Source organism: Silurus aristotelis (genome assembly GCF_946808225.1).
Source record: "Silurus aristotelis genome assembly, chromosome: 20".
In the NCBI taxonomy this organism is placed as follows: Eukaryota; Metazoa; Chordata; class Actinopteri; order Siluriformes; family Siluridae; genus Silurus; species Silurus aristotelis.
The window spans coordinates 9,611,819-9,626,109 of NC_139593.1; the positions used below are offsets into that span (position 1 = coordinate 9,611,819).

Genomic DNA, 14,291 nt, shown 5'->3' on the forward strand with positions numbered 1-14,291 from the left:
TGACTGAGGGGATATAATGGTCATTTGGGATTTAATGCAGCGCTATCAGTGCAGATGAGAGGATAGTGGGAAGCGGGATGTCCCCATACAGACACACATGGTTCCGGCTCTTGTTCTGGGAACGTTTATTGCTAGTTATCTGTATAGATTTTTGTTATATGCACAGATTATTATTTTTCTTTTCTTTTCTTTTCTTTTCTTTTTTTTTTTTTTTTTTTTTTTTTTTTTTTTTTACAAAAATCGAACTTATACATTTCTATTGTTCGGGGCACGTTTTCTAAACGTTCAGAAAACCTTTAAACGTGTTCACGTGTTAGTGATCTCCATTCGCCCTGCATCCACAGAACCTTTCCCGAACGTTCCCATAACATTTACACACTGTTTTAATTGCTTTACATACATTCCCCAAATATTCAATATCACTTGCATTATTTTGTTTCCCTAACATTCCTGTAATGTTTAGACAACATTTAAAAACACTCCCCTAATATAATAACATTTACATTTTTATTTTTTTACATTTCACATACCCATCATGTTTTAGATCCGTTTTCCTAACTTTCACATAACATTTAATACCGTTTCAATGACTTTAAATATGTTCCCCGAATATTCCAGAAACATTTACATTATTTGCTTGAGGTATATGTTTCCCTAACATTTCCTATATGTTTAAAAAACATTTCCCTAACATTTTCATAATATTTACATACTGTTATAGTAAATTTAAATACATTCCCCTAATATTCCAATAACATTTACATTATTTTCTCTGCATATACATCTTGTGTATGTGTTATAATGTGTAGATAGGTTTCCTTAACGTTCCCATAATGTTAAAATACGTTCCCCTTATATACAGTGAGGAAAATAAGTATTTGAACACCCTGCTATTTTGCAAGTTCTCCCACTTAGAAATCATGGAGGGGTCTGAAATTGTCATCGTAGGTGCATGTCCACTGTGAGAGACATAATCTAAAAAAAAAAATCCAGAAATCACAATATATGATTTTTAAACTATTTATTTGTATGATACAGCTGCAAATAAGTATTTGAACACCTGTCTATCAGCTAGAATTCTGACCCTCAAAGACCTGTTAGTCCGCCTTTAAAATGTCCACCTCCACTACATTTATTATCCTAAATTAGATGCACCTGTTTGAAGTCGTTAGCTGCATAAAGACACCTGTCCACCCCATACAATCAGTAAGAATCCAACTACTAACATGGCCAAGACCAAAGAGCTGTCCAAAGACACTAGAGACAAAATTGTACACCTCCACAAGGCTGGAAAGGGCTACGGGGAAATTGCCAAGCAGCTTGGTGAAAAAAGGTCCACTGTTGGAGCAATCATTAGAAAATGGAAAAAGCTAAACATGACTGTCAATCTCTCTCGGACTGGGGCTCCATGCAAGATCTCACCTCGTGGGGTCTCAATGATCCTAAGGAAGGTGAGAAATCAGCCCAGAACTACACGGGAGGAGCTGGTCAATGACCTGAAAAGAGCTGGGACCACCGTTTCCAAGGTTACTGTTGGTAATACACTAAGACGTCATGGTTTGAAATCATGCATGGCACGGAAGGTTCCCCTGCTTAAACCAGCACATGTCCAGGCACGTCTTAAGTTTGCCAATGACCATTTGGATGATCCAGAGGAGTCATGGGAGAAAGTCATGTGGTCAGATGAGACCAAAATAGAACTTTTGGGTCATAATTCCACTAAACCTGTTTGGAGGATGAAGAATGAATGAAGAACACCATCCCTACTGTGAAGCATGGGGGTGGTAGCATTATGCTTTGTGGGTGTTTTTCTGCACATGGGACAGGGCGACTGCACTGTATTAAGAAGAGAATGACCGGGGCCATGTATTGCGAGATTTTGGGGAACAACCTCCTTCCCTCAGTTAGAGCATTGAAGATGGGTCAAGGCTGGGTCTTCCAACATGACAATGACCCGAAGCACACAGCCAGGATAACCAAGGAGTGGCTCTGTAAGAAGCACATCAAGGTTCTGGCGTGGCCTAGCCAGTCTCCAGACATAAACCCAATAGAGAAACTTTGGAGGGAGCTCAAACTCCGTGTTTCTCAGCGACAGGCCAGAAACCTGACTGATATAGAGAAGATCTGTGTGGAGGAGTGGGCCAAAATCCCTCCTGCAGTTTGTGCAAACCTGGTGAAAAACTACAGGAAAAATTTGACCTCTGTAATTGCAAACAAAGGCTACTGTACCAAATATTAACATTGACTTTCTCAGGTGTTCAAATACTTATTTGCAGCTGTATCATACTAATAAATAGTAAAAAAATCATACATTGTGATTTCTGGATTTTTTTTTTTTCAGATTATGTCTCATACAGTGGACATGCACCTACGATGACAATTTCAGACCCCTCCATGATTTCTAAGTGGGAGAACTTGCAAAATAGCAGGGTGTTCCAATACTTATTTTCCTCACTGTGTGTGTATATGTGTGTGTGTGTGTGTGTGTGTGTGTGTGTGTGTGTGTGTGTGTGTATATATATATAGATAGATAGATAGATAGATAGATAGATAGATAGATAGATAGATAGATAGATAGATAGATAGATAGATAGATAGATAGATAGATAGATAGAATATTTTAATCCCCTAAAATAACATTTACATTATTTTCTCTGCATATACATCTTGTTACTATTCCTATAATGTGTAGATAGGTTTCCTTAACGTTCCCAAATTGTTAAAATACGTTCCCCTAATATTCCAATAACATTTACATAATTTTCTTTGCAGATATATTTCCCTAAAATTCCTTTAATGTTTAGATACAGTTCCCTAACATTCTCATAAATACTGTTTCAATAACTCCTTATATGTTCCTCTAATATTCCAATAGCACTTAAATTATTTTCACTGCATATGTTTCCCTAACTTTCCCAAAATGTTTCATTTATTTGCGTCACATAACCCGTTTTTCCAACATTACCATAACTTTGACATTATTTTCCCTGTGTACACAGTTGTTCCAGGAACATCTTATGTGTTCACAAATTCAGCATTAATATAAAAAAATAAAAACAAATCTGTCAAACTTTACAAAAATGCAATGTTAATATTTAGCACAATCATGTTAGATGTAGCTGTATTTTTCTCTTTTGTAGCCTAATGATTCATTGTTAGCTTTGCAGTAGACACAATTATATCTCTAAATATAATATGTATTCTTTTTTAAATCCAAAATTTAAACAGTGGCCTATTTATTGTGCTTTTGCAATATCTAAATGACAGTCTTTACATTTGTTTATATACAAACATGAAATGTAAAAGCAGCCTTGTTAAAATTTGCATGTAAGAGAATGTTACATGAATGTTATTGAAATGTTAGTTTTACTTTACAAAAAGAAAACATGCTATTTTTCTCGTAGGTTTAATGAACATCACTGACAACACTGATCAAACGCTTGCTCAACGTTAATAAATGGTTTTAAAACTAACAACTCTAAGGTGAAACAAAAGGCTACTCTTCGAGGAATGTTTTTTTTTGCTGGGTACCAAGCAGCACACAATAACACTAGGCTTTTTATTTGTTTTATTATTTTCTGTATTGGAATTGAAATTATGAAAATGACTCATAATCATTGCAGTTTTTCTAAATGTGTATATTTATTTGTACCAGTATCATATTGCATGTTTTACATTTACCTGCTATTTGGATTTTAATACTATGTTACTAATACTAAGCAAATTTCTTCTGAGAAAAGTAGGCTCACTCAGCTGGCCACTGAAGCCTCATTTAACTAATTAAATTCACTCAGATGAGAGTATGAGAGAGTTTAATAAAAGCAGTATTGGAACTTGGTGACTCAATGCACAGCACAATTTCATACATTTCCATCAAACAGAGTCTACATATCAAGTGTGATAAGAGTAGAAATAACATGAAACTATGGAGGGCAGTGAGAACATCATATATGTAAAATAAAGGTTAAAGCATAGATTCATTGAAGTTTCTCCAGGACACGCAGAACAATGGTCTTGACCGCTGCAAAGGCTTCATTGCAGGCACTTGTGATCAGGTTGGGAGGAAGGAGGAAGCCGTACTGCCCACGGTCTTGCAACTCAAAAGTAAACGAGTATTTAATGCCCTGATCATAGGCCCAGTCATCTGATCCCCCAGGAGCTATATCTGATCAGAGAGCAAATAGGAAGTGACATGGTGGATGTAAGAAATAAATGTGTAACTGTCAGCAGAAAATTGTACATAATCAGATGTACATTATAATTCTTTTTGCATAATGAACATACAGTAATTTCCGGACTATTAAGCGCACCCAAATACAAGCCGCACCCTCTGAATTTTACAAAGATTTTTATTTTGAACATAAATAAGCTGCACCTGTCTATAAGCCGCAGTTTGTCTACACTGAAATTAGTGAACTTTACACAGGCTTTAACGAAAGACGGTGTCTGTTACACGGCTTGTATCTAAACAGTAGCCTACCAAGAAAGTCATTGTTCACCGTCTTCCTCCTTCCTTTCACAACAATTTCTCTCGGGAGTTTATCTTTTGGCATCGTCCTGCATTTAAAAATCACCATCGGTGAAGTTTTTCTAACGATGCCATGCAGCTCAGAACACAGGTGAAGTGTGTTTTTTCATGCCCGGTTGTTTTCAGCGTGACGAATGATTCGCATTTCCTGTAGACAGTCTGAGTGAGCGGCAGGTCAAACGTCAGAGGAACATCATCCATATTTATGATGTGGTGTGGCCCGATTCAGTGGGAGCGCATCTGATTTAATATAAAGAGTTTCATTGGTTCACCTGAACCCGTTCAGCAATTTCATTGGTCTAATGTTATGGGGTTCAGTTTTTTATCTTAAAGCTTGTGAAACCGAGAAAAACCCTGGAAAAATCCACATATTAGCCGCTTCGTTGTTTAAGCTGCGGGGTTCAAAACGTTGGAAAAAAGTAGCGGCTTATAGTCTGGAAAATACGGTATATTTTTATGTGAACATATATTATTAACATGCTTACATATTGTTTTTGCTCCAGAACCGAAGCGATATTGGTTTCTGTAATGGCGACGTATTTTTGAGGATGCCTCTTGGACAAGATCGTACTGTCAGGGAGCACACACGCACGCACGCACACACACACACACACACAGACACACACACACACACACACACACACACACACACTAGAGATGACAAAAGTAGACACATCCTTCACTTAAGTACAAGTACAGATAGTTATGTTTTAAAAGACTCTGGTAAAAGATGAAGTACTGACTACACTCAAGTTAAATTTAAAAAGTTTGGGCTTTGACATGTACTTAAGAAAAAAGTATCCTTTACTACTAGCTGTTTTAGTGTCACACTGGTAACTGGACCACATCATAATCATATTAGGGCTGTCAATCGATTAAACTATTTAATCGTGATTAATCGCAACTTAATCACACATTTATATCTGTTTTAAATGTACCTTAAATTAAAACTTTTCAGGTTTTTAATACTCCAATCAACATGGGTATGGATAAACATTGATGCTTTTGCCAAAAAAATGTAAAACTATACTACATTGTATGGAAAAAATTATCAAGACACCTGACTTTCCCAATCATTTGTTATTCTTCCTCAAACTGTAATACTGGACTTGTAGTTCACTTTTGTTCATTTTATTATTCAAAATCCAGTCACCACTGGATACACCATCCTGTGTAAACGTCAATACACCATCCTGTGTAAACGTTTGTACACCCCTGACCATCACACTCATTCACTTTTTCCACAAAGCTTTGCTACAAATCTAGAAGTACAGAATGTCTTTCTATGCTGTTGCATGATAATTTTCATTCACTGGCATTTAAATGCCAAAACCTGTTCTACTATGACAATACCTCTGTCCATCATGCATGCTCCATGTTGTGTAAAGGTTGGAGTGGAAGAACTTAGGTGTCCTGCACAGATCTCTGACCTCAACTACATTGAGATGAACTACAATGCTGACTTGCACCACAGACCTCCTCACTTAACATCAGTGCTTGATCTCACCAATACTCTAAATGCCTACAAATACCTACAGTAATGCTTCAACCTCTGATGAAAAACCTTTTGCAGAAAAGAATGAAGCTTATTATAAGAGTAAAAAGGGATCTAAAATAAGTACATACTAGTATTCATGTACACATTACTGTACATACAGGATACAAGTACACATGGGTGTGATGGTCATGTGTCTACATACAGTACAGACCAAAAGTTTGGACACACCTTCTCATTCAAGTTTTCTTTATTTTCATGACTATGAAAATTGTAGATTCACACTGAAGGCATCAAAACTATGAATTAACACGTGTGGAATTATATACATAACAAAAAAAAGTGTGAAACAACTGAAAATGTCATATTGTAGGTTCTTCAAAGTAGCCACCTTTTGCTTAGATTACTGCTTTGCACACTCTTGGCATTCTCTTGATGCCTACTTTGAAGAACCTACAATATGACATATTTTCAGTTCACTTTTTTGTTATGTATATAATTCCACATGTGTTAATTCATAGTTTTGATGCCTTCAGTGTGACTCTACAACTTTCATAGTCATGAAAATAAAGAAAACTCTTTGAATGAGCAGGTGTGTCCAAACTTTTGGTCTGTACTGTATATATAATATATATAAACTTTTGGTCTGTACTGTATATATAATATATACAGTACAGACCAAAAGTTGGACACACAAGGTGTGTCCAAACCTTTGGTCTGTACTGTACATAAGGAAACACCACTATTTATTAATTTGCTTCACAAAGCATAAAAAATGCCATTGTGTAAAAATGCTTGTGTTAAACCTCACCAGCTCGTTGTGGTTTGGGATCTGCTCGTGGGTGTAGGAGTACGGAAAAAGCAGCATCTGTGAGTAGGAATGAATGGAGAAATAAAGTTTGACCACATCCTTGTGGGAACGCAAGAACTTGGTCACAGCTTGCACCTCAGGCTCAGACTCCGGATACTGGCCGCAGTAAATATCAGAACAGGGATTGCTGGACGCTCCCTTCGCTTCATCATGGAAGAAAAAGTAGTTGAAAAATAGTTTTAGACTTGATTATGGTTGAAGCAATACTTCAGTAATACTTTTCTCAGCCTAAACTCTTTCACCTGCATCTGTAGTATATGTGTAGTAATCAGAGACACCAGCCTCTAATGTCTCCCTGTACTCAAGTTAATATGTTTCTTCTGACAATCACTAAAACTGTATGACTTTCTCTCATATCTCTTTCATCCAGATCCCATTACTGTAAGATTACAATAGTTTTAGTGTTCATTTTGCCTATTTTTTGACATTTATCTGAATACTTTTCAAAGTTCTATGTTTTCTTCTCAACAAAGGAAAACGTATTGAAATGATTATGTTTATCACAGATACACTACAGAATCATTGTAAAAAAAAAAAAAAAACTAGAGTTTTATAGTTGGTTTAGTTTCAAGTGGGTGTAGATTTTAAATGTCTTAGATGTGAATTTGAATATAACATTTAAAAAAAGGATCCATTATTTAACCATATAAACTTGGCTACTAATAAGCTGTCTATATATCCAACCATCCATCCATTAATTCATCCATTCATCTGTACTACAGCCTTTCCATTTTTGTTCACTCTGTTATCACTCTAATCATGTCTTCATACTTGCCTTTTCATGAATAATTTCCATTTGCACTGAAGATATCATGGCATTTACACATCTCACTTGCACTTTACTGTCAGGCTACTTCATTATGCCAATTACTTTACATCTTAAGAAACCTTCTTTTCTGCACTTCTGTTTAATTGCTAATATGTTTTGCTTTGTATATAGCTTTATATACATAGCTATTGAGTATTAATCGCTTTGAGTATAGAATAGTCAAATCCAATTTCTCAAATCTGATTTAACACAAGCTAATCTAATAAAAGATTAGTTAGTAAAATGTTAGTGTCCATATATCAAATGTTATATATATATTTGAGAAATTGGATTTGACTATTCTATACTCAAAGCGATTAATACTCAATAGCGATGTAATAGCTATTAGTTAGTTATTAACATCTGTATTTAAGAATGACAGCATAGGAATTTCAGGGTTTATTACTGACTGCACCAGTTGGCATCAAAGTTTCTGTTCAAGTCGACTCCGACGCACAAACTGTCATCTCTACTTGCTCGGTTCTTCCTCCACATGCGGTTCTGTGGAGTAAAACCCGACATACACACGACTGAAGTAAAGCATTAAGGTCCAACAAGATCAAAAAGATCAATGTATAATTAGACATCAATATGTATACACACATCACAAATCATAAAGATGTTTAATCCTTTCATATCTTTTATCAACATAATGAGATGCGCTGGTTCAACAGATCTCCCATTGTGTTCCCTGAATATTATCAACTTGAGCTTGTTCCTCCTGCACTGTTTAAGCATCATTCATGTTGTGAAGTCTTAACTCTTTAACATGAACATGACGTTTTCATGCCATGTGTTTCTCTAACATTCTTCTTCAGATTAACTTTCTTTCCTATGTTGGTGCAATTGTCTGTACAAATAAAATATATATATATATATATATATATATTAAAACTATACTACACTATACTGTCAAAAGTATCAGGACACCTGACTTTCCCAGTCATACTGTTTTTTGAATGTAGTAGCATTATACTTTTACCTTCACTTGAGACCAATAGCACATCTTAATGAAAATCTGCTTTACATGGTTTGGAGTGGAAGATTTCCTGCTATAGAGCTTTGACCTCAACCCTACGTATCACCTTTGACATGAATTGAAATACTGCCCCAAAGGCCTCACCCTATATCAGTATCTGACTTTACTAACACCCTTGTGGCTGAAAGAGCACAAATCTCCACAAGCACACTCTGAACTCTAGTGGAACATTTTCCCAGAAGAGTGGAGGTTATTCTTACAGCAAATAGGGACCACATGTGGAACTGAATGTTCAAAAAGCACATGAAACTTATGGTCAGGTGTCCATGAACTTTTGTCTATATAGTGTTTGTCAATCATGGGGTTCAGTAGATATTCGATTGGATATGTTTTTACCCTGATGCTTTATAAATACAGACAACCACATAATATTTATAATACCTCTCTGTAACAGTTATATTTCCTTCTTTTAGTTAAACACTTAAATGATTTAGTATGTTGCATTTTTGAGCACTGTTCTGATTTACTATGTTAATATCTGTTACATTGCGATGTCAAATTACTGTTAAATATATATTCAACCAATTCTAAACAATCTTGAGGTCCCGAGAACATGGATGTCTTACTGTTGTCCATGTGTACTTGTATCCATCAGGATTCATGATGGGTAAGATGTAGATGTCCAACTTGTCAAGCATAGTGGTAATGTCAGGGTTTTCCTTGTAAAATGTCAGAGCCTGAGGAAGAACAAGTATAACATGCACTTAATAACTATTGTAAGTGTTTAAACACAGAAACCAGAATCAGTGGAATCATTTGCCTTTAGGAAACATATACTGTAAATTTTTTTTTATTAGATACAGTGAGGAAAATAAGTATTTGAACACCCTGCTATTTTGCAAGTTCTCCCACTTAGAAATCATGGAGGGGTCTGAAATTGTCATCGTAGGTGCATGTCCACTGTGAGAGACATAATCTAAAAAAAAAATAATCCAGAAATCACAATGTATGATTTTTTAACTATTTATTTGTATGATACAGCTGCAAATAAGTATTTGAACACCTGAGAAAGTCAATGTTAATATTTGGTACAGTAGGCTTTGTTTGCAATTACAAAGTTCAAACGTTTCCTGTAGTTTTTCACCAGGTTTGCACACACTGCAGGAGGGATTTTGGCCCACTCCTCCACACAGATCTTCTCTAGATCAGTCAGATTTCTGGCCTGTTGCTAAAAACACAGAGTTTGAGCTCCCTCCAAAGATTCTCTATTGGGTTTAGGTCTGGAGACTGGCTAGGCCACGCCATAACCTTGATATGCTTCTTACAGAGCCACTCCTTGGTTATCCTGGCTGTGTGCTTCGGGTCATTGTCATGTTGGAAGACCCAGCCTCAACCAATCTTCAATGCTCTAACTGAGGGAAGGAGGTTGTTCCCCAAAATCTTGCAATACATGGCCCCGGTCATCCTCTCCTTAATACAGTGCAGTCACCCTGTCCCATGTGCAGAAAAACACCCCCAAAGCATGATGCTACCACCCCCATGCTTCACAGTAGGGATGGTGTTCTTGGGATGGCACTCATCATTCTTCTTCCTCCAAACACGTTTAGTGGAATTATGACCCAAAAGTTCTATTTTGGTCTCATCTGACCACATGACTTTCTCCCATGACTCCTCTGGATCATCCAAATGGTCATTGGCAAACTTAAGACGTGCCTGGACATGTGCTGGTTTAAGCAGGGAAACCTTCCGTACTATGCATGATTTCAAACCATGACGTCTTAGTGTATTACCAACAGTAACCTTGGAAACAGTGGTCCCAGCTCTTTTCAGGTCATTGACCAGCTCCTCCCGTGTAGTCCTGGGCTGATTTCTCACCCTTCTTAGGATCATTGAGACCCCACAAAGTGTGATCTTGCATGGAGCCCCAGTCCGAGGGAGATTGACAGTCATGTTTAGCTTCTTCCATTTTCTAATGATTGCTCCAACAGTGGACTTTTTTTTACCAAGCTGCTTGGCAATTTCCCCGTAGCCCTTTCCAGCCTTGTGGAGGTGTAAAATTTTGTCTCTAGTGTCTTTGGACAGCTCTTTGGTCTTAGCCATGTTAGTAGTTGGATTCTTACTGATTGTATGGGGTGGACAGGTGTCTTTATGCAGCTAACAACCTCAAACAGGTGCATCTAATTTAGGATAATAAATGTAGTGGAGGTGGACATTTTAAAAGCAGACTAACAGGTCTTTGGGTGTCAGAATTCTAGCTGATAGACAGGTGTTCAAATACTTATTTGCAGCTGTATCATACAAATTAATAGTTTAAAAATCATATATTGTAATTTCTGGATTTTTTTTTTAGATTATGTCTCTCACAGTGGACATGCACCTACGATGACAATTCCAGACCCCTCCATGATTTCTAAGTGGAAGAACTTGAAAAATAGCAGGGTGTTCAAATACTTATTTTCCTCACTGTATATAAATCTAAAATATATATATATAAAAGATTCTGAAACTCTTCTGGGAAGATGTTCCACTAGATTTTGGAGTGTACTTGTGGAGATTTGTGATCATCCAGCCACAAGATTGTTAGTAAAGTCAGGTAGTGATGTAGGAGTGGCGAGGATGCCTTGGGCATGTCAGTGTTCACATTCATCTCAAAGGTTTTTTTTTTTTTAGGTTTGAGGTTAGAGTTCTATAGCAGGAGATCTTCCACTCCAAACCATGTAAAGCAGATCTTCATGGAACTGGAATTTCACTTTGTGCACAGGGGCATTGTCATACTGGAACAGGTTTGGGTCTCCTAGTTCTAGTGAAGGGGAAAAATATAATGCTACTCCATTCAAAGACATTCTATACAATTGTCAGTCTCCACCTTTGTTAATAATAGTCACATATGAGTAGAGAAATTGGGTGTCCCAAACTTTTTTTTTTCATATAGTGTAACTAATGATCTATCAAGCTTATTATCAAGGTACAGAAATATATTTTAGAAAATGTTTTGGTAACAAGAGGAGACCAAGAAGAGTGTAGTCAGTTTTCAAAAAATCTTCTACCTAAAATTGTTCCTAGAGGAGAGCAAATCTTACAAATTTGATGAACCAAAGGCAAAAAGCAGGTGAGATCCACTCTCGAGCATGAATCCCACAATCCATCCACATGGCTTTATCCACTGGACCTCGTCTTCCTGACAGCTAATGCACAGACAAAAACTTATTCAACCAAATCGTCTAGAAATTTACTGGACTAGGGTTTAAAAAAGCACAAAAGCTAAAATATGAATTGTTAATAAAACATGAAGAAGATGATCCATGCTTATTGTCATTTTAGTCATATTTCCTTAATGGAATGAGACATAAATAGACAAAATGTTACCTTTAAGACATAAAGTGGATTTTTCTCGAACGATGAGCCGATCAGAATGAGTTTGGTCATGTCAGGGTAATCTTCGCTTGTTTTATTGACGAAATGATAAATCTGGATGAGAACAAGAATTGCATCATCATAAAAGATGAAACTGCATTATAACAAATGATAACAAATTTTTTTTCCGTTCTGATAATGATAACATGCAAGTCTTGCTTTACATCCTCTAAAGAGTGATATCTCTCATTAGTCCCACTGCTCTTGGGGTCTGTGGTGTCGTTTCGGGTCTGCTCCTGGATCAGGCGTTGTGTGTTCTCCAGGAGAATGCTGCACAAACCACAACATGTCTAAGATTCAGTTCACAGTCTTGCAGATTTTTAATCATCATGTTACCATTTGTATTGCAAATGCAAAAACTCGGAGCAGCTACTATGAGATCAGACAGAATCCTCAGCCATTAAAGTTGAACATTAGACTATAAATCAGAAGTATTCCTTTAAAAGGGCTTATTTACCGGAAGAGGAATCCGTGTGTTTGTAGCTGCTCAGTAACTCTTGCCAAGCTGCTGGATTGGACGAACAGATGGACAGGTGTGTTGGCTGTGATGTGGCTGGGAGACGCCGGCTGCCATAACACCGTCTGATTCACAGCAAAAGAATCAAAAAACAAATGAACAAAAAAACAGCATTACACTGTACAATTCTTCATCAGGTTTTTCACACTTTAGAGCAAAAGCACATAAATGGAAGCTGGGTGGTTAAGACAATGGACTTTATATCTGAAGAGTATGAGTTCAAATCCCAATCACACCAAGCTGCCACTCCTGGGCCCCTAAACAAGGCCCTGAACCACATAACTGATCAGTTGTATAAATTAGATAAAATATAAGTCGCTCTGGATATAAATGCAAAAAAGCCCAGTTTAGAAGAAGGCAAATCAGTAGACCAATGCTCAGATTGATGTAGTTGCATTATGGATACTAACATGGACAAAATATACTTGTAAAAAAAAAAAAATCCTTAATCCTAAGAAAAAACATTTCCAGTCTGCTTACTGTTTTAATATTTTGTCGTTATAACACACACAATAACAGCAATTTTCGTTCCTACATTGCATGTACTTTACAAATATAAGGTAAAAAACAATATGATCAACATTACATGTAACCATTATGAGGGAACAAGTAGCTATGTTTTGTATCACACCACTCTGTTGTTGATTCTTTTCAGTATTAAGTCTCTAGGTGCTTTATTCCCTCCATATACAGCACTATAAGATTAAATTAGATGTTTAACTGTGTGTGTGTGTGTGTGCGTGCGTGCGTGCGTGGGTGTGTGTGTGTGTGTGTGTTTGTGTAAATACATTACATGCCTCATTATGGCTGGATATGTTCTGCAATAGGTTCACTTGCTCCTGAGTTACAGCTGTAATGGACAAAACTTTGTCTCTGGTTTATAGAAAAAAATTAAATAATTTGATGAATTTCAGATTAACAAAATTGTGTAACATTTCCCCTTTAAATATCTTCATAGTTCACATCCATTATTCTACATAATAAACTACAACTTCCCAGTCTGAATTCGACAAAAAGCAAAGCTCCCGGTACAATCCCACATGACTCCGAAGCCAGGCTTTGTATCAGCTACAGGAGTAATCAAAACTGATCAGGTTTAGAAAACAGATCCAGACAGAGGCAGATGTGTTTAAAAGTGTACTTACTGTTCCGATGTGCAGAAACAATTTCTCAGAACGCAATGAAACGCAATTAAAATGGCTAATAAAACCAGAGGTCTCATTTTTGCTTTGTTGGCTTGTAACACTCTTGTGCAATAGTGGAACAGTGGAACAGTATTGATTTGGACATGTTGACTTTTCTAGTTAAACTTTTGCTGTCCTCAATCAGAGAAAAGCGATCCATGCTTATCACACAATGTTGAAGTCACACAGAGACTGTTGGATCAGTTGCACTTACAACCAGACACAAATTAATACACTGAGTTAACTGAGTGTTGAAGACTGAGTTAGACAAAACAGCAGTATATTTCTTTTTATTGATCGGAAGGTCGAGGGTTCAAGCCCCTCTATCTCCAAGCTTCCACTCTTGGCCTTAACCCTCTGTGCTCCAGGGGCACTGTATCATGGCTGACCCTGTGCTCTGACCCCAGATCCCTAACATTGCTGGGATACACGTATATATAGAGTAAAAGCCTCTTTCTTTCTTATTTTTTTCATATAGTTTAATTCCACAATGAT

At 36.8% G+C, this 14,291-nt stretch overlaps 1 protein-coding gene across 1 annotated transcript; it reads right to left on the reverse strand.

The window, feature by feature from the left end:
* Positions 1–3,795: 3,795 nt before the first annotated feature.
* cpb2 (carboxypeptidase B2 (plasma)) lies at positions 3,796–13,914 on the reverse strand. Its single transcript, XM_083522976.1, has 11 exons — positions 13,758–13,914; positions 13,410–13,485; positions 12,553–12,677; positions 12,260–12,365; positions 12,048–12,149; positions 11,762–11,866; positions 9,308–9,418; positions 8,113–8,203; positions 6,835–7,037; positions 5,014–5,098; positions 3,796–4,165 (listed from the first exon to the last, which is right to left on the reverse strand). The coding sequence occupies exons 1-11, from the start codon at positions 13,832–13,834 to the stop codon at positions 3,978–3,980; spliced, it is 1,269 nt and encodes a 422-aa protein (XP_083379102.1). The 5' UTR covers positions 13,835–13,914; the 3' UTR covers positions 3,796–3,977.
* Positions 13,915–14,291: the final 377 nt, after the last annotated feature.